Here is a 22,765-nt window from a genome sequence, read left to right on the forward strand (position 1 = left end):
ATCCCACAAATGCATATTTAACGAGTGCCAATTAAAACAGATGCTTTCTCAGATCAATTTTCGTTTCCTTTCCTCGCGCTACAATTGCCAATTCTTCGTAAATTACATATTACACACTACTAACGTTTATCCTTCAACGTTCCCATTCTGTATTTTGCACGAACACTTTTGAATTTTCTAACAAACTTGTCTTCATTTTATTCCTTATTCAAAATTTCTAGGATAAAACTATTTGTAGGATAGGCAATTTGTAGGATAAAACTACAAGAACACCGAGCAATACAGTAACTAGTAGGAAAAATTTCTACTGTTCTAGTAATTATTTGAGCGTTTTCGTCTTAACTGGATTCTTGTCACGGTATAAAGATTAATGGCAATTAGTTAATAGTAGGAACACTATAGGATTTTCTAAGCGTTTAATTTCTGTACCTCGGTACATCGACAAAGGAATTTCAATTTCTGTGTAGTTTTAAATATAAATTTGCTTATAAAATCCAACAGAGCAGGCTTAAAATTCATTATAATAATGCAGAATAATTTGAAAACATTCTTCCGTAATATAATTATCTCCCGAATATAAATTTACTTCCAAGAGCTCTACCTTCTTGCATAATCTAATTTCGGCTTCTTTCCTTAAAAAATCTTAACGCATTCCATTTGCGCGGCAATAAACAGATAGAAATTGCAAATTTATCGCTCGATCGCTCCCGTTTAATAATTAATGTCCCAACGCCATGGTAGGAGGGACCCGAAGCCTTGCACGCTACCCAAAACGGCCTTCCACGTATCTTTGCTCCAACACCGTGAACAAATGATTCGATAATGGCATATAAACAGCCCTTCAAACGCATTGTTTTGGCACCGGAAGTTCCCTCTCGATTCGGTCCGCAGCATTGGAAAAAGCCTCAATCTCTCTGCCCTTTTACCTTCGTGCTATATGAAAATACCAAGGAAAGCAAACGAACCTTACGTTTTTTGCAAAGTTATTAGGTTCTGAAGATAAGAAGACGAAGAGGGCAAGAGTGAGACTCCTTAAGATATTGCTCTTCAGAACTTAGCAATGCTGAAGAATAATATCTTAAGGAGTGGCTAGTCCGAACTTTAACACCCAGTGCCGGAACAATGCATTTGAAGGGTTTTAATTAATTAAATGAAAGATTTACAGACGGCAACTTAAGGCCCAACGAATCCGGCATTAGGTGATTAACTTGGCTAATTAAACATACAATGCATGTTAACAATTTGTACTCGTACATCCGTGTTAAACATTGCAGTAAAATGCTTTATCGGACACGACAGAGAAGTGCATTTTCTGCCGCTGGAATTTGTAAAGGAAGAGCAGAAAAACTTTTGACGGTCGCAACATTTATTACAAATGGCTTGGGTTATGAAAAAATAGGAATATAAACAATCTGCTTTGGTGGAATGTCTGGTTACACAATCCCGTCATTTTTATAGAAAACTTCGACGCATTTCCCCGGTATAAAAATAAAAAAAGGTCCAATTCATAAACTAAGCCACCTCGGGATTTGACGACCGTCATCAGTCTTCCCCCGACCCGGTTCCCCTCTTCAGCTTTCTTAGCCTCGGAGAACGTCTCGGCGATTTGTCTGTTTGAGAAAATAAGGAAAATTTATTAGTTTCTATCGACACGCTTATCTAAAAGTAATCACTTAAAACTTAAATTTACACCCAGTACCAAAGAGTTTAAATCAAATTCATATTGAATTTAAGTTTGTTCTGTATGTGGTTGTTAGATTATGTAATGCCTGAAAATATTTTAAAATTGAATATTTGGTAGCTTAAACATGCAAAATTTACAGACATATTATATACATGTGAATCAATCTTTTTGGGGTATTTCACCGGCCAATAAAAAACACTGAATACAAAGTTTCCTTGTACTAAAATAACTTGACTTTGATTGGGACCAGAAGTTCGTATATAAACTCTCCGTGTCTGGTCTCGATTTTCATCCATGTAACTCTTCTCGAGAGTAAGGAAGAATGGACAGATGATAGACGTCTGTGGGAATTTATAGTTCTACAATTTTTCAAAAATTGCAGCCCAATTACTACCTCGATTAATAAAAATCTATTTGAAAAGAATAATAAGCCTTCGTTCAAGAAAAAATAACAACAAAAAAATTTTTTTAGTGAAAATTGGGTAACTGTAACTGGTAATATTAAAAAATAGATTGACAATTTTTGCATATAACTGAAAAGTGAGGCCAAACCACAAAAAGTGTATGGGGAAACTTTGTATTCCATGTTTCCTACCAGCTGACAAAACATCTCTCAAAAACGATTGCAGTCACCCTGTATATGGAAATGAAATTTTTTATTTGTTTTTTTGTTCAATATGATTGTAAATATGAAATGGCAGCAAACACCATTTCTGTATTATATATTACATTTGATGATAATATGGAGCATTCTTATTTTAATATAGAGAATTGTTTTTACGATATTGTTCGTCCTACGCCAAATTTGTCATTCCAAATCTTTCAAACTACATGTGTACATATAAAATTTAATTTAATCTATGTATTACTTGAAAGATTTATCATTCAAATTTGGTTTTGTTATCTTAATAGCAATGACTTCTTATAGATCTTTATATTGTCATTTGACAGCAGAAACATTTTATTATGTAACTTTGTTTACCGACATTAGCTTTATTTTTAATCTAATGAATTTCTTTCTGTAAAAAAATTCATTAGATTAGCATTAATAAATATATGACAATTACAAGTAAATAAGAATTATTTCTGTTTCGTTGTTTTGAGTGGCTTTATCTTACGTGTGCATGGTAAAAGAGAGAATCTGGAAAACATTAACGGGCAATAAACTGAATTTCTCTCTTGCCGAGACAAACGATTTGATCTGGTATTAGAAATATATTTTCATCACAATTGCGTTTGGGTTTTCCAATAGCATCCGTGCAAGTTTATACTTTGACTGAATGATAATGCCAAATTGCTGGATTTGCCGATGCTGACAATGAAACATAATAAAGGTATTTATGAATTTTTAATTAATGTCTCCAGATTTTAAACCTTTCCAACTATAAAAAAGAAAAAAAATAAGAATAAAATCTTAAACAACATTAAAAGCCTATAAACTTTTTGATAAACTTCCCATCCAGAATATTAGTTTATCTTAGATATTTTCATTTAGTCAAAGTATAAACTTGCATGGATGCCATGGGAAAAACAAAACACAATTGTGATCAAGATATATTTCTAATACTAGATCAAATCATTTGTCTTGGCAAGAGAAAAATTCGGTTTATTGCCTGTTAATGTTTTCCGGATTCTCTCTTTCACCATGCACACGTAACGTAGAACTACTCTAAACAACAAGACAGAAATAATTCCTATTCATTTGAGATGGCTTTGTAATCCCCATATATTTATATATGCTCTATTATACTAATATCTGAAAATGAAAATGTGAGTAAGCCATAAATTTTCCAGCACTTCTTTCAATCTGTAGAAAAACTACAAGAGACTGTTTAAAAGTCTCACAATCTCTAAACTCATTTGCCAAATGCACATCTATTTCATTCAACTTTTATTTATTCATAGTACTTGGAAAATCCAAGCCAAGAATAGCAATTGGCTCTTTTCTTCAAAGGTACCAAAAATACTAACCTTTCCTGAATAAATCAAGAATAAAAGGTGTAACTCACTTCATCTTACAACTTACTTATTTCTCTCTTCATTGATGACAAGATTCACATGACAAAATTTGGACAAAAGTTGCTGGTCTAGCTTAGTCAGACCAAAAGAAACCACAATATACTTGGTTGTCAGTTATGAAAAGAGATTGAATAGTGTTCAAATCAAACAATGAAATATTTTTTGGCCCTATCTGGCCACTGCTTGCTATGCATATTGGACTCAAGCAATGTAGATTGAGTGGGGCATCAGTTCTTTTCTCCAAACATACCCTAATTCTGACCACTTTCATTAAAATTGTTCAAGGAGTAGTCTACACTAATGGATGACATGAAAAATCAAGCCAAAGACTGGTCAATTATTTTGTCATCTTTTAAAAGTTCCAAATGGATGTTGGCTTAAAAGCCATTGTGTCATGCTGCTAAACAAGGTGTCCACAACACCATTTAATACTGTAGTATTTATGAAAACCGTGCTGGTACTTATTCTGCAACTTGAACACTAACTATATAGTGTATTTACTCGGACACATGGCAAATTTCATCACTAATTTTTATTCAGCTGAATAAAAATTAGTGATGAAATTTGCCATGTGTCCAAGTAAATACACTATATAGTTAGTGTTCAAGTTGCACCATTTAATACATTAGAATAAACTATACTCGTGTAAATGACAACAAATGTTTAAGAGTATAAAGTAATCTGCATGTTTTTTCTGAATATCTTAGCTTCACCTTATAAAATGGATGCATTAAATGCTAAATGTACACTGAATTTAGATATGTGATTAACAGGCCAGACAGAGTTGTTATTGTGTGGTGTTGGTTGATCTGGCAAGACTTTGGACTTAAATACAGCTTTGTCTTGAGCCAAATGTTATATTTTTGTTAAATTAATTGTACATAGTTTTATTAAAATAAATAAATACAGTATATAGTGATTTGTTTAAACTGTAGTGAACTTCTGTTTGATATCATTGTTGATTTTAAAAATTGTGCAACAAATTCTTGCATATTGTGGTAGATGAACAAGATATGTTACAATCATTCAAAACCAGACTGTCCTGCATAATAAAGTGTATAATAACAAAGCAACACACTACTTCATGTATATATTTACACTAAAATAATAAACATCAATTCATTCAAAATTCTGATTTTGTAATGTAACACTTATCACTGAACGCTTCAAACTGCAGTGGGTAAAAAGTCTACACATGTTTCCTATTGGTTTAGCAGCAGCAGCAGCAGCAGCATTCATTCATCCACCAATAAAAATATTCCCAATGAGAGTAATTTGATAAAGAACTATGTGGAGACAATTTAATATTTTTGTGTTGTTACCTTAAAGCATTATTTCCAATAATTAATTATGATTGATACACAAGATGAAGCTGTCCTGCTCAGAGGACTTTGTAGCTCCAACCAATAGGCTTATGTACAAAAATGTTGGTGTTGATACAATTCAAAAGATATAGAAAAGGATTTTGAAAAGAAAAATTTTAGTTTCAAAACTATCCACTACAGGATAAATGATATTGCAAGCAGACACACATAATATGAACAGCGACATTGGCAGACTTAAAAGACAGTTACATTGCATGTATGAAGCATCACTGGAAACAGTTGCAATCAGCCATTCAACCACTAGGTGTAACATTTGAACAAATGCACAGTGTGTTCAGTAACTGACTGCAACTGTTCCCAGTATTGCTTCACACATGCAATATAACTGTCCTTTAAGTCTGCCAATGTTGCTTTTCATATTATATATCTCTGCTTGCAGTGCCATTTATCCTGTAGTGGACAGTTTTAAAACTAAAATTTTTCTTTCCAAAATCCTTTCTGCATCCTTTGACATCAAAATTTGTGTACATGTTATTCAATAGATTATCAGTTGTAGCTACAGAATTCTCTGAACACTTTAATTAGGATCACCTGGTATATTTCATAGTAGATGAAATGAAATGATCTAATGAAGTGTTACAGTTTGAATGTTACACCTGGTCCATTGATTGCATTAGTTTGCCTGTATATCTTAAGTGCAGGATTTCTTTAGAGCTAATATACCCTAACCTTAAGCATGTTGCCTGTTTAGACCATGTCATCTATACTGTAGGCTGTGAATACAATTTGCACAAAATATGATGAAGTTAACTAATGCATTTTGCTGAGTAAATGTCCTTTTAGCATCCAGACCCACCACTTCTGGGTCATCCACAATGAAAATGGTAGATCTAAACCATTGGTTTCTACTGTGAGAACTTTACAAAAATATCTGAATATGCAGTAAAATTAGACAATTTATACTATAATTATTTGTGTAGTTTATTTGTTAAAGTGTCCTTTAATATTTCTTGATATAGTTTCCAATCTATAGACAGGTAATCAGAAAAGACTGACAGATATGAGGCTGCAAAGAAAATAGTTGACAACCAAGATTAGGAATCCAAATTATAATATTCATTTTGTTAAATTGAAAAGAGGCAACTACTTTGAAACAATGGAAATTATTAGAAGACAAAATAACTGGAATCTAGCCTGAAAAAGTTCTGATATTTCAAATTAAAATAAAGTATGTAGCCTTCGTACAGGGGCAGATATGGCACACATTTTATGCATATAAACTTTCTTTCAGACAAATGATTGAGTTTTACATTCACCATTCTATATTTTTGAATGTTTCAGGACAATACATTTGTTTTGTGATGTATTTTTTTTAAAAATCGGATTAATGTAAACTTTAGGTGCTATTGGTTTTCAAAGCAATTCATTTGACCTATTTTTTGGACCTACAGATCTGTTCCCTAATTATAAACAAGGAATCTTAATGAAAAAACTGTCAAAAATCCCAACTTACTGAGTTCGTTTAACGTATTCTTCGGCAACCAGTCGTAATCGACGTCGTTGGCATTCTGAGTGCCCATTTCTATTTTTGGCTTCTGCATGGGTCTCTTCTACAAAAAGAATAAGATCAATTTAACATTTTATTAACAAATGAATAAAACCAAGACACTTCCATACCAGGTAAGTAGCGAGAAAATGTTGACCCCCGACCAACAGGAGGACGCCAAAAGCTGCTAAAAATAGGTACAGGAAAAATCTAAAAAAATAAAAAAATAAATTTAATTTAAAAAAAATATATTTATTGAGACATCTTTTAGTTATATAAAAATTCATTTGAAAGAATGATTATGAGAATTACAATTTCAAATGTAATATTTACTCTTATTACTGCACACAGGCATATAATTATGGCAAGCAAGCAAGTACAATTTAAAATGAAATGCAATATTTCAATGTGATGAGACCAATCAATCTCTGTGCATTCAATATATCTTTGAAGAAAATGTTAGTCAAAAAGAAATGTTTGTCTCTAGCAATAAATTTATTCATGTTTATTACAAAATGCCAATAAAATTTGATAGAATTTAATTTGAAAGTTTTCTGATTGAATTTAAACTAGTAACAAGATGTACTTACGTCTCACCATCCAAGCCCTCGTCAATTTCTATGATACTCACAGTCTCGTTAAAAACGGCATCAAGATACTGATTTCCATCCTAAACAGAAAACAAAAATATATAATAATCAAATAGATATCAATTGGGAAACTTGTATAAGAAAAAGCACCATACCACGTCTCTGTACAACAGATTGACGGTCAATCCAAACGGCCTGGCACTAAATGACTCGCTGGTGTAGAAACTGTAGTAGAGAGTGACCTGTTGTTTGGGTTTCACAGGACGGTTGTAAGAAAGTGTGGTAAACTGTTAAAGAAAACATTATATTTGCTTTATCTGAATAAGAATAAAAAAGTTTTATGTCAAATGTTGTCTTTGGCTATTTTTAAAGTAAAGAAAATTAAAACTGAAATGTTTTATTATTCTTTACTTTAAAAAAACAATATCATGCCATATCTTATGTGAATATTTTATATTCTTTTTTGTGCTTTTAGTAAATTGAATAGTAAGAACAGCACTGATAAAACAAGTATAGGTAAAGAATACAGATTAAAATATATGAGTATACTGAAAGATTTTCTACACATTGTTATTTTATATCACGAAAACCAGGGTGAAAACATTTCTCAGCAACAAAATGGAATAAACTATAGTAGTAGCATTTTTCTATCACACACCTCAGACGGAACATTAAGCTTGTAAGTGCTAGAGCATTTATTTATTTTTGTTTAAAATTTTTATGCTCCATTAAAGCAATTTTTATGCAGTTGAATATATAAATATAATTTCATTTTATGATATCAAATCTGTGAGAGACAAAGAGCTCAAGTTACATTATTTCACTTAACACTGTTTATTGGGAATTAACAACGTACAGTACACACTATATTCAATTAGTTAAGAATTTTTTTTCAACCTTTTTTCTAATAGTGTACCCCAACCTGGTAATTTTTCTTATGTGGAGCACCTCTACTTCTTTATGAATGTAGAGTTGTTGTGTTCTTTGTACTTTTTGTAATACACATAAGTGTTATGGCACTGCTAAGCACCATTTTTAAATGCCCCCAAGTGACAGCGTGGCACCCCAGTTGAAAATCACCCAGTTAACATGTAGTATAGTGACTAAAATAATAAAATAAGTCAAATTCTATACTAACATTTTGAATGTAAAAACTGAAGTCCATCGAATATCTGAAAGAGGCATCCATCGTCTCCAAAACAAATTCCTTTTCGCCTTTGTTCGTAAATCCCACCAAAAACTGAACATCTCTTCCAGCAGGAAGTTCTACAAGATATATATAAAATAAATATTCTGAATAATCAATAAAAATTTATTATTATTTTTAATTATTTAATTTTAAGGAATTGTTACAAAGAAATATAAATAAATTCTTAAATTCATTTAATAATGCTTAAATATTAAATAATAATTTACTTAATTCAATAACTGTTGCAATTCATATTCAAAATGAAAACATGTATTATTCATATGCACACTTTAAAAATTAAGAGTGAATGGCAAACGGAATAATAGGCATTGGCAAGAGACGAGGCTCACGAAAGTTTCCCAAGCAGGACTGAAACCTGACGGTCTCCAGAACAGCAGGCCATATGCATTCTAATATCAGAAAAGATGCGAAATCTAAAAATTTTTGAACTATAAAAAGCATTTTTATGTACCTATATTCATATATTCAATTTGAACACCAATGACAATTAAGATAAATCATCAAGAAGAATCACAGTCAGAAAAATTGTAAAGTAAGAAATGAAAGGAACAGAAAATGTAATACAGCAAAATAAAAATCAATGGTGCATACATATCAAAAGAACAGAAAGAGAAAAGAATCAACAAGGACAAGTAGAATTAATTTGGAGAAAGACAAATGAGAATATCAGATAGTTGGATGCAGTAATTTAATGGCAAATTATTTTATTTTATGAGACTCTTTATTATTATTTTATGAGAGTTGATATTCTTTTTACTGCAAGGAAAGAATATTGACTCACATAAAATAAAATAATTATTTACAAAATATAATGTAGTTAAATGATAACATTGTTAATCAAATTAGGTATACAGCAGAACTTGAAACTAGTTATACATCTAAATCCAAAAGTCAAGTGTAACTAAATAAATCAGATATTCCGCTTTTAAAGCATGATTTATTTAATCATACACACCTTTATATATTAAAAAATATCCATATTTTATCTATTACACGTATGAATTTTAAAACATATAAAAAGATACACATTTTGATACATAATATTTACTTGAAAATAACTTTATCACAATGATGACCAGCAGTTTAAAATGAAGCCAATATCATTAGTACTTATTGTGGCAGAAGCCACAACAATAAATACTAATTATACTGTAAATACTGTAGAACAGCAACTTCTAACTGGTGAGGCATGAGCCAATGAGCACAATTCTATTCAGTGTATGACTGACAAGCAAGTGTATGTGGATAAAAATGGACTCTCCTCCAAACACAATGTGATAGTCTTCCACTAAACTCCATCTCAACACCGGAAAATAATAATAACTACCTCTTAACCTGTTATTGGTGTGTAATCCCTCTTCATCAAACTCGTAACTCAAAAATAGATGTATACAAATTTTTTTGAACCACAAACGTCGGTTCTTCCTCAGGCAATACGAATTTCGTTGGAACTGCCGTTCAAATCACTTCAAATTCTTCGAAATTATGCTCAAATTTATGTTTCCCATTTACGTAATACTGAGGCATGCGCATTAGGTGACCAACTCGGCTATCATAAATTACTATTCATAAGGGCTAGTGAAAGCGTAATCTCGTCCTTATAATTAATGCACCGATTATCCTTAAGGCTGGCTAGGTATATGGTGGCCGCCTCCTGCCATTTGATATGGTGTGGGTGCACCCACACCATATCAAATGGCAGGAGGCGGCCACCATATACCTAGCCAGCCTTAAGGATAATCGGTGCATTAATTATAAGGACGAGATTACGCTTTCACTAGCCCTTATGAATAGTAATTTATGATAGCCGAGTTGGTCACCTAATGCGCATGCCTCAGTATTACGTAAATGGGAAACGTAAATTTGAGCATAATTTCGAAGAATTTGAAGTGATTTGAACGGCAGTTCCAACGAAATTCGTATTGCCTGAGGAAGAACCGACGTTTGTGGTTCAAAAAAATTTGTATACATCTATTTTTGAGTTACGAGTTTGATGAAGAGGGATTACACACCAGTAACAGGTTAAGAGGTAGTGATAGTCTTCCACAAGCACATGTTTTTCCATCACTCTAATTTGTTTTCTATCATCACACAAATAATGTTCCTTAGGACTGTAGCCATAAATTCTGCTTAATTAATCCGCTAACTAAACTAAACCCATTGTCTTGATATTTAGAATATACCATTATTTTAAGAAAAATACAAGTAATGCAGAATCTACAGACCAAAGTGAAACTAGTAATAATAGCAGCATTACTACAGACAACCCAAGTATAGTCACTGACAAAAGAAAGAAAAAGTGAATGCAATTTGATGAAAGTTATATCCAATTTGAATTTTCTTGTTTTCGTAGCAAATTTGGCATTCGACAGCCCCAGCGTGTCATTTGCTTTGTAGTTCTCATCAATGACAGTCTTAGACTTGCAAAGATTTAAAGACACGTGAAAACACTATATGAAGATTATGTACACAAAATCATGAGATTTTTTTGTTCGAAAAGAAATGAAATTGAAATGACAGAAGACTGTAATGTCAAAAGAAGCCGTGATATTGTAGAAAGCATCAAAAGCTTTTTATTTAGTGGATATGTTAGGCTCAAAGACCGAAATCACTCATTGAGCAAAAAAAACAACCACAACGCGTTGTGGCTAACTCAAAACGACCACAAAGCGAAATTTGTGTCATGGCTTTCATGATATTTGACCACGTGTTGTGGTGATTAAGAAAAGCCATAATGTGTTCTGAATGTTAGCTGATGTAAACACGATAGAGGATCATACAACGCACAGTGGTTTGTAACTTTAAAATATGGATTCTAGCCTTGAAACATTTTTATTTACAATTTTTAATACCAAACAACATTAGTTCTATAACTTTTCCTAGAAAGTTAATTTTCATACTTAAAAAAATTTAAAAGAAAAATGTATGGAGAAAAATACACATTCTTTTTCTTTTGTTTTGCTAAAAAGCGCTAAAGGTCTAACTACTTGTAAGTGCTTGATACACGATAAAATAAAAATTAGCTGCTAAAGTTAAAAACCACTGTGCGACGGATTTATTATGGTTAAAAGCCAACACAAGTTCTGGATGTCAACTAATAATGAAGTGATGATAAGAAAATAAAACTTTCTTTTTCATTATGATTTATTTATCTTCAATCATCTTATATAAGTAGGTAACAAAATTATTCATCATATACAGAAATGTAACTTTGTTACTTTTCAGCATTTAATCATTAAGGAAAATCTGTTACAGTGCTCTGAGACGTCAACGTTTTCTAACAACTAATTTACTAAAAATAATTAGTTCGTCAGGAACTTTTATTAATAAATCAGTCATTTTTATGAGAATCGAGAATGTTGCAGAGTTATTTTCGCTGATTGTTTTTGAACGGATTATCGACAAAAACCGAGGTATCACTGTACAGTGTACATCCATATACCTAGCATCAATCTGGATTACTTTTGGCTTCTGTTGTCCTATCCTAAAACCTTCCAGTTATAGGGAAAAACTTTTTCCAGCGACACCTGTGGCACGATGAGTAATAAAACCACAGAACACAGAGTAGTTTTACCCTAGATTTACCCTAAATATAAGACTACCCGAAACATTACTCTGAGAGGCTGATATTACTCTAGAAAAGGGTAATTACCCTAGAAATGGCAGCACTGGTCAAAATTGAACACAATACAAACTCCGCAAGTATTTGCAATGCGCCCGTTGACAAGTTACAACCTATCCTTCGTATCGTGGTTGCATCAGCTAACATTCAGAACACGTTTTGGTTTTTCTTAATCACCACAACGTGTTGTGTCCGTTTTACAAATGCCACAACGCAAATTTCGCTTTTTGGTCCTTTTTACAAACGGCCACGAAGCGAAATTTGCCGTGGCCATTTTGAAATGACCACAACATCTTGTGGTCATTTTTTTCGCTCAATGAGTGATTTCGGTCTTTGAGCTTAAAGATATAAAACTTGCTAAATATAAGAAATCCCACACTATTGTTGAGAATTTGTTGCTTCTGGCAGTTGTAGAAATGTGTTGCATTATGAATGGAGAGGCAGTTGCAAAGGCATGAACTATTCACTGTCAAATAATACAATTCCACAGAAAATTGATAACTTGCCTATGGATTTAAAAACACAGTTAATTCAACACACAAAAAAAAGTCAAATATTTGCATTGCAGCTCTTTGAATCAACCTATATTTCATCACAGGCTTAGCTTATTTGTTTCCCGAGATATGCCACAAAAGGAAATATAAGAAAAGAGTTACCATTTTGTAAACTGATTCCAATTTTAGGTGAAAATATATTTGCTTACTTAATGAATTTGTATGTGCTGAAGGCTTGACTTGGATTGACTGTATAGGTTTATGCACCGACAGTGCTGCAGCTACAACAGGGAAGAATAGTGGTCTTGTAACTCCAGTGAAAGCTGTAGCTCTAGCAGTAAAATGGACTCATTGTATGATAATTGAAAACTTTTGGCTGCCAAAAAATGCAATCAAATATATATGGTGTTCATATAAATGCTGTTAAAATTTTTAATTATGTCAAATCTCAGCCAATACAGGCTCGATGCTTTACTGAACTTTGTGAAGAAATGGTATAATGGCTGAACATAAGCATCTACTTTTTCATAGTGAAGTCAGGTGGCTGTCACATGGAAAAATTCTACAGTGCCTTTTCAAATTGTGTGATGAATTTAGAATTTTTCTGCATGGGAAAAATGAAATTACAGAACATTTGTGTAATGTCAAATTTTTAGCAACACTGGCCTATCTGGTATACATTTTTGAAAAACTAAACAGCTTGAACGTGTCACTGCAAGAAAAGAACTCAAATATTCCGAATATGCAGGACAAAATTGAAGGCTTCATGAAAAAGTTAATTTTCGGAAAGCTTGCGTTAACTGTGAAGTTACTAAAATGTTTCCATTGCTTACAAAATTCATATTATAGAAAGCTGATGATACCTCTGCTATAAATTCTGTTGTAGAAAGAATAGTGGTGCACCATTCTGCACTGAAAAATCAGTTTAGACTACTTTCCTCAGATTGACAGCCACACCCAAGATTGGATTCAAGATCCATTTTTCGTATCAGTGAGTGATATTCCAGAATTAAGTATGGTTGGTCAAGAGCAATTACTTGAACTTTCAAGGGCCAAGATATTAAAAATAGTCTTTCAAAAAATTTCACTTATGGAATTTTGACTTTCAGTTTGAAGTGAGTATACAGATATTACAAAAAATGCTCTAAATTTCGAACGAGCTAGCTGTGCAAAGTTAGATTTTCAGTAATGGCAGTAATTAAAACAACGTACATAAATTGACTTAATATGGAGAATGACTGCACGTGGGACTGACAGTTAGAAACACACATCGATCATTTGTGCAATTCAAAATAAGCTCAAATTTCACATAGATGTTTATAGTTTATGAAAATATGCAAAACATTTTTTAAATTTATATTATTATAACTTTATTCAGAAGGAATAAACTGGTTGTACAGATATTACAAATTTTATTTGTGCAAGATCTATAGGTAGGTATATCTATATTTGTAGTAATGCAATTGTATTTTAGCTTCATATTTTCAATCAAACCTTAGTGGTATCATTTAATTTGTAGTAAAAGAAGATCAATACTAAATACAGAGTAATAAACACTTGTGTATGCTGGGAGAAGTGCTATTGCACGAGAGTTCTGATGGGAGAGGAATACCATAGAAAAGGTTGCTGCTTTACAATGACACTTTAGGTAGGTTTCTCACATAATGGCCATGGCAAAACTTCAGAAACATTTCTTTGTCGTATCTATATCTGCGCTTGTCAACCATTGGTCTGCAGACCCCTAGGGATCCATGACACAAGAAATATTGAGATCCACTGATCTATACAACATTAAATTGTAATTTTCTTTGAAGATTTATGCAAAATTCAAACAGAATTTAAGTTGATCTTTAAAGAAATTCCTGCACTTCTTTACATAAATGTATGTGAAATGATTGAAAAAAATCCAGATTATTATGAACAATAGACTTATCCTTACTGTAAATAAGTTTTGAATTAGTTTTATGTAATAAATATCTGTAACAGAAGTCTTTTGACCTACGCTACTCCATTGAGACCTAGAGTGCTTCGTTTTCTTCAAGTTAGACATTTGAGTTAGAGAAGTTTTATTGTAATTTGTTCTTCAAATATTATAAGTGAAATTAAATTACAATAGGTAACTTTGAAACAAATGCATTTCATAAATAAGGTATAGATTGTAACTAAACATAACATAACAGAATTCAGTCAGGAAGTTTTTTGTGGGACAAATTTAAAAAAACTTCTTAAGTAGAAATGAAAATAAAATAACTTTTCATTCAATACTCCACATTTTTTTAAACAATGTTATACTGCATAACAGTGAATTAGACTTATACAATATCTATTCATCAGATGTCTCTGTAATCTGACACTGGCAAGTGGATTACCAGAATACAGTATAGTATGTAATGTACGTACCAAGTTACAAAAAATGCACTTGGTTTATGGGTTATTTTATTGTATGAATTACAACTGTGACCATTTTTCCGAACCCATAAACAACTAGCAACCGACAGTATACATATATTGTACATCAGTCTCTCTTGGTCACATACATCGACACAAAGTAACAAAAATTTTACACGTGCCACCTTGTGGTGTGTTGAATTACTAAACATTTCAGACTGACAAGTGTGAATTAGAGAGATTCTACTGTATTTGTCTAATATAACTTGCTTCATCCATGTTATGATTCCCACAAACAAAGCCACAGATCTACAAATAGTCTATGTACTAAACTTGATTTACAGTAAAACCCACAAAGTGATTGTGTTTTTTAGAACTTGCCACTTGTTGCAGATGACTGTGTAAAAAAATTGTAAAATCAATGTTTAAAGTAGCCAAAGTCATGTGCAAACTGATATGCAAAACTGTGCATTTCCTAATGCAATTGAATGTGTAAAATTTTTTTCTTACTTACATGGGAAATTTTCTTAAATGGGAAACTTTACACATCTTTTATAGGAAAAAATTGAAAGTTTTGAAATTAAACTTCTTAACTGAGTTCTACTGTAGTTCATTATTTCTTTATGATGTGCAATTTATGTAATTTGTCAATTTTAAAGTTTAAAATTTACAATGTAAAAAATTTTAAAAATGTAAATTTACAATTTAAAATGTAAAAAAAAAAAAAAGAACAAAGCAATTTAATTTTGCATGTCTTACCTAATGTTGCTCGAGACGGTTTGGTGAAGAGAAAAAATGTATCTGCATCCGGCGAAGGCTTCAACTGTGCTTCTTCCTCCTCCTCTGTTTCTTCCTGAAATGCCAACAAATTTATTTATGTTACATATTTGTATTTAAAATCTGAATAATCCATAATCTGCTATTTTAATAATAATTTTATTCAAGTCAATAAAATCTCACTTATGTGGCCATCTCTAAGATATACAATTTCTGATCACTCAAACTGAAATTCAGAACTATAATTAGAGTACCATACTGAATCCTAGTAAAAGGTTAATATAAATTAAAAATGAGTATTTTGAATGACTATCTTTAATTAACAGTCAGTAGTGCTTCTATATCAACAAGAAATACTCTATACATATTTTTTATTTTTTCTCTCCTAATAGAGGCTATGCTGCCATACCTTATTAAGAACCCCTATCATTTCCCTTCTTCTGGTAAAAAGTTAATTTTTTTACATTTATGATGTTGCTATATGAAAAACCTTATTAAAAGTGTTTCAGATATAATAGAGAATAAGAATAACATGAAAAAATATACATTCCTGAAATAATATTATGAAAAAAAGAAGAAAATAGTACAAAAAGTATAATTTTAGTCAGAGAAAAAAAATTATATCCCTTAGTTTTTCAGAAAATTAGGTGTCACCTACCACTGTGCAATATTTGTATCATGCATCCTATAAAACCTAGTATGTAAATAGTAACAGTGATAAGAAAATACAAATTATCTTTGAATAAACTTTATTATTATAAGAAAAAGTTTAAGACTTTCTTATTACTTGTGGAATTTGTTTTTATAAAGAAGTTTTTATGCAAACCTATATTGCATTTCAAGAACATTTTTTGTGTGAAGTCATAACAATATGCACTATCATTGCAAGTATTCCTTTCTATGTGGTCAGCTGGAGTGTCCATCAATATTGTAATGTTTTCACCATATAACAACTCAAACCATTCAGTGATATTTAGACCATTTTGATATTTGCCAAAAACTTTTGCAATCACCTTTCACATAAGAATTAAAAACAGATATATTGTTCAACTACTACTTTATTGTGAATTCCTTTTTCTTCTTGGCAACAGGTTCAGTGGTTATTTTTTTTATCTTTAGAATTTATATTGGAAACCCTGGCTTGCATTTCCACATGCAAATGTAATATTTGACTAGGAAAACAAACAAAATTGCCCTCAGTCTTTCCCACTGTCTTCACTGGTGACTGTACCATTTTCAGATGAAAACAAAAATGATGTTCCTTCCCATGCTAATACTTCAAGATCAAGTAAAAAAATAAATGAATCATTATACACTGAAAACAAAAAGCAGTTTAGTTCATACATTTCCCAGTAAAAAATATCAACATAATTTATTATTTTGTTAGTATAATATAGTAATAATGTACGATTGATACTCCGAGAAAAAGATACAATTAAAAAAATTTGAATACTTTCCCTTTGTCATATTTTTTTCATGTATAAATACTGTAAAACACATGTAAGTTGTAAAAATGCAAAACAAATTTGAAATATTTGAAACATTTTGAGAGATGATTTGATGTCAATGTTTTCCATTAAAAAGTATAAATACTACTTACTTTAAATATTTTGATGATAGTTTTTTTATTTTTATATCTTGTAATTTTATATTTAAAAAAGTTGCAAACCTCTGTCAACCTGTAGGTAATACTGGGAAATGATGGGTTCAAAAAAAGTTTACTAAATACAAAGATTAATCTATAAAATCAAAATACAATGTCAGTCTTAAAGGCTAAAGTCCGAAAGAAACATCAATAATACTGGTTGATAGGTAAGCTGGGACAAGGAAGGAAAAATTGTACTATCGGTTTTCATTATAGTAAATCCGACAAAAGACACAAAACAAATTGAAAACTTCAATACTGTAAAATCTGTGAACAAATTTGAGACAATATACATGCTTATTCAAAGAAAAAATTCTCAAATAGCAGAGTTTTGACTTAAAAATTGTGACATTTTGCATGGAGAATTTTTCCAAATTCTTGAACCATGTTAGAGCAAAACTGGAAACTGTGTTGTATGGGGGATATCCCCAATTTTCCAACTGTGATGTATGAGGAATACCCATATTTTACTTGAATGCAGTCAAGAACCACAGCAAAAAGATTTAATTAATTTAAAGTTCTTTAAACAATGTCGAGTTTAGTAATGCGAGATTTTCTTGTTCCGTCAGCCACATAAATGAGGATAAACGTCACTTTTGAATGTTTCTATCTGGAACGTTTAACTGAGGTGACAGTCAAGACAGAGTTTGATTTATATTAAAACTTATTCAGTTTTACAGAAGAATTTTGGGCAGCCACAAATACCTGCGTGAGGTTTTACTGTATTCTTTAACTATGAGCAGAATTCCTTTATATTTTACAGTCAAATTACAACAGATCAAAATACTATATCGTTACTATTATCACGACTACATTTAGCAGATATAAAAACAAATATTAAGGATAATTAATAACAATTACATATATAATAATAATATAAGAAACAAAAATTTATAAATCAAGCAAAAGAAAATAACAGAGAAAGTCAGGTGACTTCTTGCTGATCATTTTTCAATTTCTCTATTAATATTTCAACTTTAATCACTAACAAAATACATTAATCTGTTCACAGGATGATCAGCAAGTACTTATATGACAATTTAGTACATCTTAACTATTTTTAATTGAGTGAAATTTCTAGTAAACCATTGCTTTTAATTTTTAAAGGTTCCAGGAGCTAAGCTTCACGTTTTGAAATGAAAGGGAGACATACGTTCCACTTCCGTCATCGATATTACTATTTGCAGTCAAAAAAATGCTTAATTAATTAATTTAATGGAACTAGCAGCTATGACTCATTCAAACACAAGGATCAGAAAGTATGAGAAAATTGCCTCATTGTAATTCTCCCCAACTTAAACTTAACAGAAGTAATGATTAATAACAACTTTGATTTGTTTAGCCACCTAATTTGCCAAAAAGCCAATTTGGCCAAATACAAATTGTCTATCAATTAATCTGTCCATTATTAACTCACGTTTACACATACAGATTTGAATCATTTATGGGTTCAAATATGGACGAAAGTAAACCTTCAACACAATTTGATGCATTTACGAGAGAATTTTTATTACAATATTTATCAAATATATGAGTTTGTATGTATATATAGATTTTTAAGCATTTTCTAATGTTAAAATAAAGCTAAAATCTGTTTAAAATATTTAATTTCTTAGCTTCAAAGCAACGCTGCCTGCTGCCATATTAATCCGAACTACAAAAAAATACACAAAATATATCAGCATACACAGCAATCAACAAAAATCTGATGATGATTATGCACTTTCAACATTCAAAGAACAGTGCTTGTTATACTTTTGAAAGAATCTTTGCATAGTCTTTTGCAAAAAATTACGCTAATAATTTTAAATTATAATATAAAATACTGTAATCTACAATCACTAAAAGACATTTATATGCTATTTACATGAGAAATACTATTTATACATATACAGTAGAAAGTTAGATTTCTGTATAAATAGTATTTTTGCTTGTAGATATCAATACTTTTAATAACAAAGTTTCTAAACTTTTGAAAAGGAGTTGTAAGAGGATGGCTTTGTATATTTTATGTGAAAAAATTTGTGTAAACATTTCCACAAATTTTTAAGTATTTCTTTGACAAAGATATAAATTTTAACTAATATATGAAAAAACTTACACCTGTAGGTATCACAGAATCTTCGGTTTCGGGAGTAGTTTCCGGTTCGCTTTCCACTTGAATTTCCTCCTCGTCTTCACCTTCGGCCACGTCCACGTCGTCCGCTAAAGCAAAACCCGGCGTGCCAAGACCTAACGAAAAATAAAAATTTATTGCATTTTTTTCTTTTTACTAACGCAACACCTCTCAAATGCTGAAAATTAAGTAACATTTTCATTTTCACTCATTAATGTGATTCAAAATATTAACGTAACACGTGTACATTTTTTTTAATAATGTATGCAGCATACTAAAAATTTAATACTTAAATGAAACATTATATTACAAAATAGCCAATAGGAAACAGAGCATTAGATATTTCAGTTAAGTTTGGAAATACATCATGCACAAATTAAAAAAAAAAAAAAAAAATAGTTTGCATAATAAAATTTAATATAAATCATATTAAAGATTTGATACTTAAGCATACAAAATTCCATTATTTAATCATTTAAATAATGCTCAAATGTTTGAGAAACTACAAAGGAAAGTTTAAATTTGTAACAAAGTAAGTTTTTAGAAGAAAACTATCCAATTGAAAAATTAAGAGATTTTATAAATAAAATCAACATTTAGAAAACCTGTATTTTCATTAAAACAATGTTAAGAAAGACAATTTATAACTGACAACTTATCATCACAATTTTCTGATCTGTTTTGCAAAGAAATTATCCAAACTAGTCTGCTGACATTGCATTAATTTATTTACCGTAATCAGTGTTTATAACAAATCGATATCGATCGAGATAAGGATAAATCTTAATATAATTTAGATGATAATGTTAAAGTTATATCAATACAACATACTCGGAACACCTTGTAAATTTGCAGCCGTATTTATTAAATACTAACGCTTTCGGTCGTATTTAACGACCTTCTTCGGGAAAAAACAGCAAAAAATCGAACACTTAAAACATTTGCAGTAACGAACAAGCATCTTGGAACGTTTTTCAAAGATATTCTACAGAAAATTACGTGTGCCATCTCTACGACGACTGACATTAAATAACAAAACAAATAAAATCACATTGAAAAAATAATAAGCTCCAGGGAAACAATAAAAATAAACATAAAATACAAAAATAAAGTGCAAACCGAAAAATGCAAGAAACATAGAGAAGGAAATGAGCTGGGTGGAGACATTAACTAACGGGTTCTGCCCTTAAGTAAGCTTCTTCTTATCCACTTTTCTGACGCTTACATAACGCTGAATGCCAAGCTGCATCTTTCGGTTTGCACTTTATTTTTGTATTTTATTTTTATTTTTTCCCTGGAGCCTATTATTTTTCCAATGTGATTTTATTTATTTTTATTTATTTTGTTATTTAATGTTAGCCGTTGTAGAGATGGTACACTTAATTTTCTGTAGAATATCTTTTAAAAACGTTCCAAGACGCTTGTTCGTTACTGCAAATGTTTTAAGTGTTCGATTTTTTGCTGTTTTTTCTGAGGAAGGTCGTTAAATACGACCGAAAACGTTAGTATTTAATAAATACGGCAGCAAATTTACAAAGTGTTCCGAGTATGTTGTATTGATAGGTTATGCAGTCTACGATGAGTTTTAAAGTTATATAATACACTTTTACAAATCTTTTCAGAATTTTCCAATTTCAACCTAATAAACTTTTTTCAAATAAATTTTCCAATTTCAACCTAATTCACTTTACAATTAAAAAATATTCATTTAGTTCTTGCCAAGCGTACGTACATAACATACCAAATGTCTGCATTAACGTCTCCCAAGAATTTTCTTGCAGTACACTAATTGTAGAAGTTTAATACAGAATGAATGTGCAATTTTTATATTTTTAGTATAAAAGTAAGAGTTAATCGACATTTATATAGAAAAGTTTACCAATTTTAAAAAGTCCCGACTTAACACTCGTCGACGAGGAGATTGTCGCAGGTAACAAGAAAATAAAAGCATTATGGCAACAGAGATAACCGATCCGACGACGTCTAACCACGCGACGAGACCAAACGCTCGTAAATTATTTAATAGCCACATACGTATGCCAACTGCCATTTATTTGTAAGAGTACATTTTATATTAAATATAGTTGGATGAGCTATCTTTCTGTTTGAAAAATTAAATTGTAAAAAAAAAAAGTCAAAAAATTATTGCGTCCAAATAAATACGTAACTAGTTATCAGAGAAGTACAAATATTGTATAACTAGAAAAATACACGTCATTAAACAACTTAAGGGCTTACAAACTTAACGTTTATAAAAGTATCATTCTGTCTTTGGTCACGCAAAGACAAATCGAGTTTTCGTAACAGTCTCACAATTTTTATCTCATTATAAAACGGCATTTGCAAACGGAAAAACAAAAAACCGACGCCACAAAGTCGTCGGTCGGCGGCGGCAGAATTCTTATCCGAGCGGCAAACCGAAATTTTGCGGCAGTCCGAGACGGACGGGCACGGAAAGGCAGTCCCCTCCGAATTTTTTAAGTGCCGGGCAGGAAGAGGGCAACCCAAGACCGTCATCGCACGCAGTCAAAGAGGAGCAGAGAAACACACGAAGATTTATATTTTGCACGTTCTCGTATTATATCGAGTTTCTATTCTGCACAAAGCTACGCACGTTCCTAGAACGGCGTATTTTCTGACTAATGTTTGCACGGTATCCGACAAGACGATCATTACAACGTAGAGATGCCGGAGGATGCCACATACTAACATTACCGCTCCTAGACATTAGTTTCCGGAAAAAGCAGCAACGACGTAAGCATTTCGCGACTCGTCCGTAGGAATACGTGGAATCTGCCAACAGCTGTGGCCACGATTACGTACGCGGAGCCGGCAAACCGGCGCTGGTCGCTTTGTTTTGGCGAAGACGAGGACAATTAGGTAAATTATAGACGTAACCGAGGCTTTAGCGGAGAAATATGCCGGATAAAAAGGACGGGATCAATGCCACGTCGATGTATTTTCCCATGTTTGCTTACCTCCTCGTCCGAGGAGAAACGTCCAAGGCAAAATCAGTAATAGCAATATCCAGCTTCTTCCCAACATTTTCCTAATTTATTCTCGATAAAACGATTAATAAGAATGCGGATGAAATTAGATGAAGTTCGTTTCACTACTCCATGCGAAAAACGTCCGACGTCGACGACGCGAAATCCTTCTTCGAGGTTACGTTCCGTCGCCTAATCTGGTTCCCGATGCGTTTTAATTACGTTTTGCAATTAAAAGATCGCCTTCGATTAAAATGTTTCCTTGTACGTAATTAATATTAAAATTATACCATTGCGTTAATTAATTGGAAAACAAAATTATCCGGTTATTTACGTGGGCGCGATCGTTTATTCCGCAGTGC

General features: G+C 31.6%; 1 protein-coding gene across 2 annotated transcripts; it reads right to left on the minus strand.

The window, feature by feature from the left end:
- Positions 1-1,348: 1,348 nt before the first annotated feature.
- Positions 1,349-22,602, minus strand: LOC136980315 (translocon-associated protein subunit alpha-like). Of its 2 annotated transcripts, none has more exons than XM_067276416.1 (9): positions 22,395-22,602; positions 19,402-19,532; positions 15,638-15,731; positions 8,303-8,430; positions 7,320-7,451; positions 7,165-7,244; positions 6,706-6,784; positions 6,542-6,638; positions 1,349-1,610 (listed from the first exon to the last, which is right to left on the minus strand). In XM_067276416.1, exons 1-9 carry the CDS (start codon positions 22,459-22,461, stop codon positions 1,543-1,545), a joined length of 876 nt encoding a protein of 291 aa, XP_067132517.1. In that variant the 5' UTR covers positions 22,462-22,602; the 3' UTR covers positions 1,349-1,542. The 2 variants fall into 2 exon arrangements, with proteins under 2 accessions (XP_067132517.1, XP_067132512.1); XM_067276411.1 differs by having other exon boundaries at positions 6,542-6,633; positions 6,698-6,784; positions 22,395-22,601.
- Positions 22,603-22,765: the final 163 nt, after the last annotated feature.

This window comes from Centruroides vittatus, unplaced genomic scaffold, assembly GCF_030686945.1.
Source record: "Centruroides vittatus isolate TY-2023 unplaced genomic scaffold, ASM3068694v2 contig_1159, whole genome shotgun sequence".
NCBI classification, from domain to species: Eukaryota; Metazoa; Arthropoda; class Arachnida; order Scorpiones; family Buthidae; genus Centruroides; species Centruroides vittatus.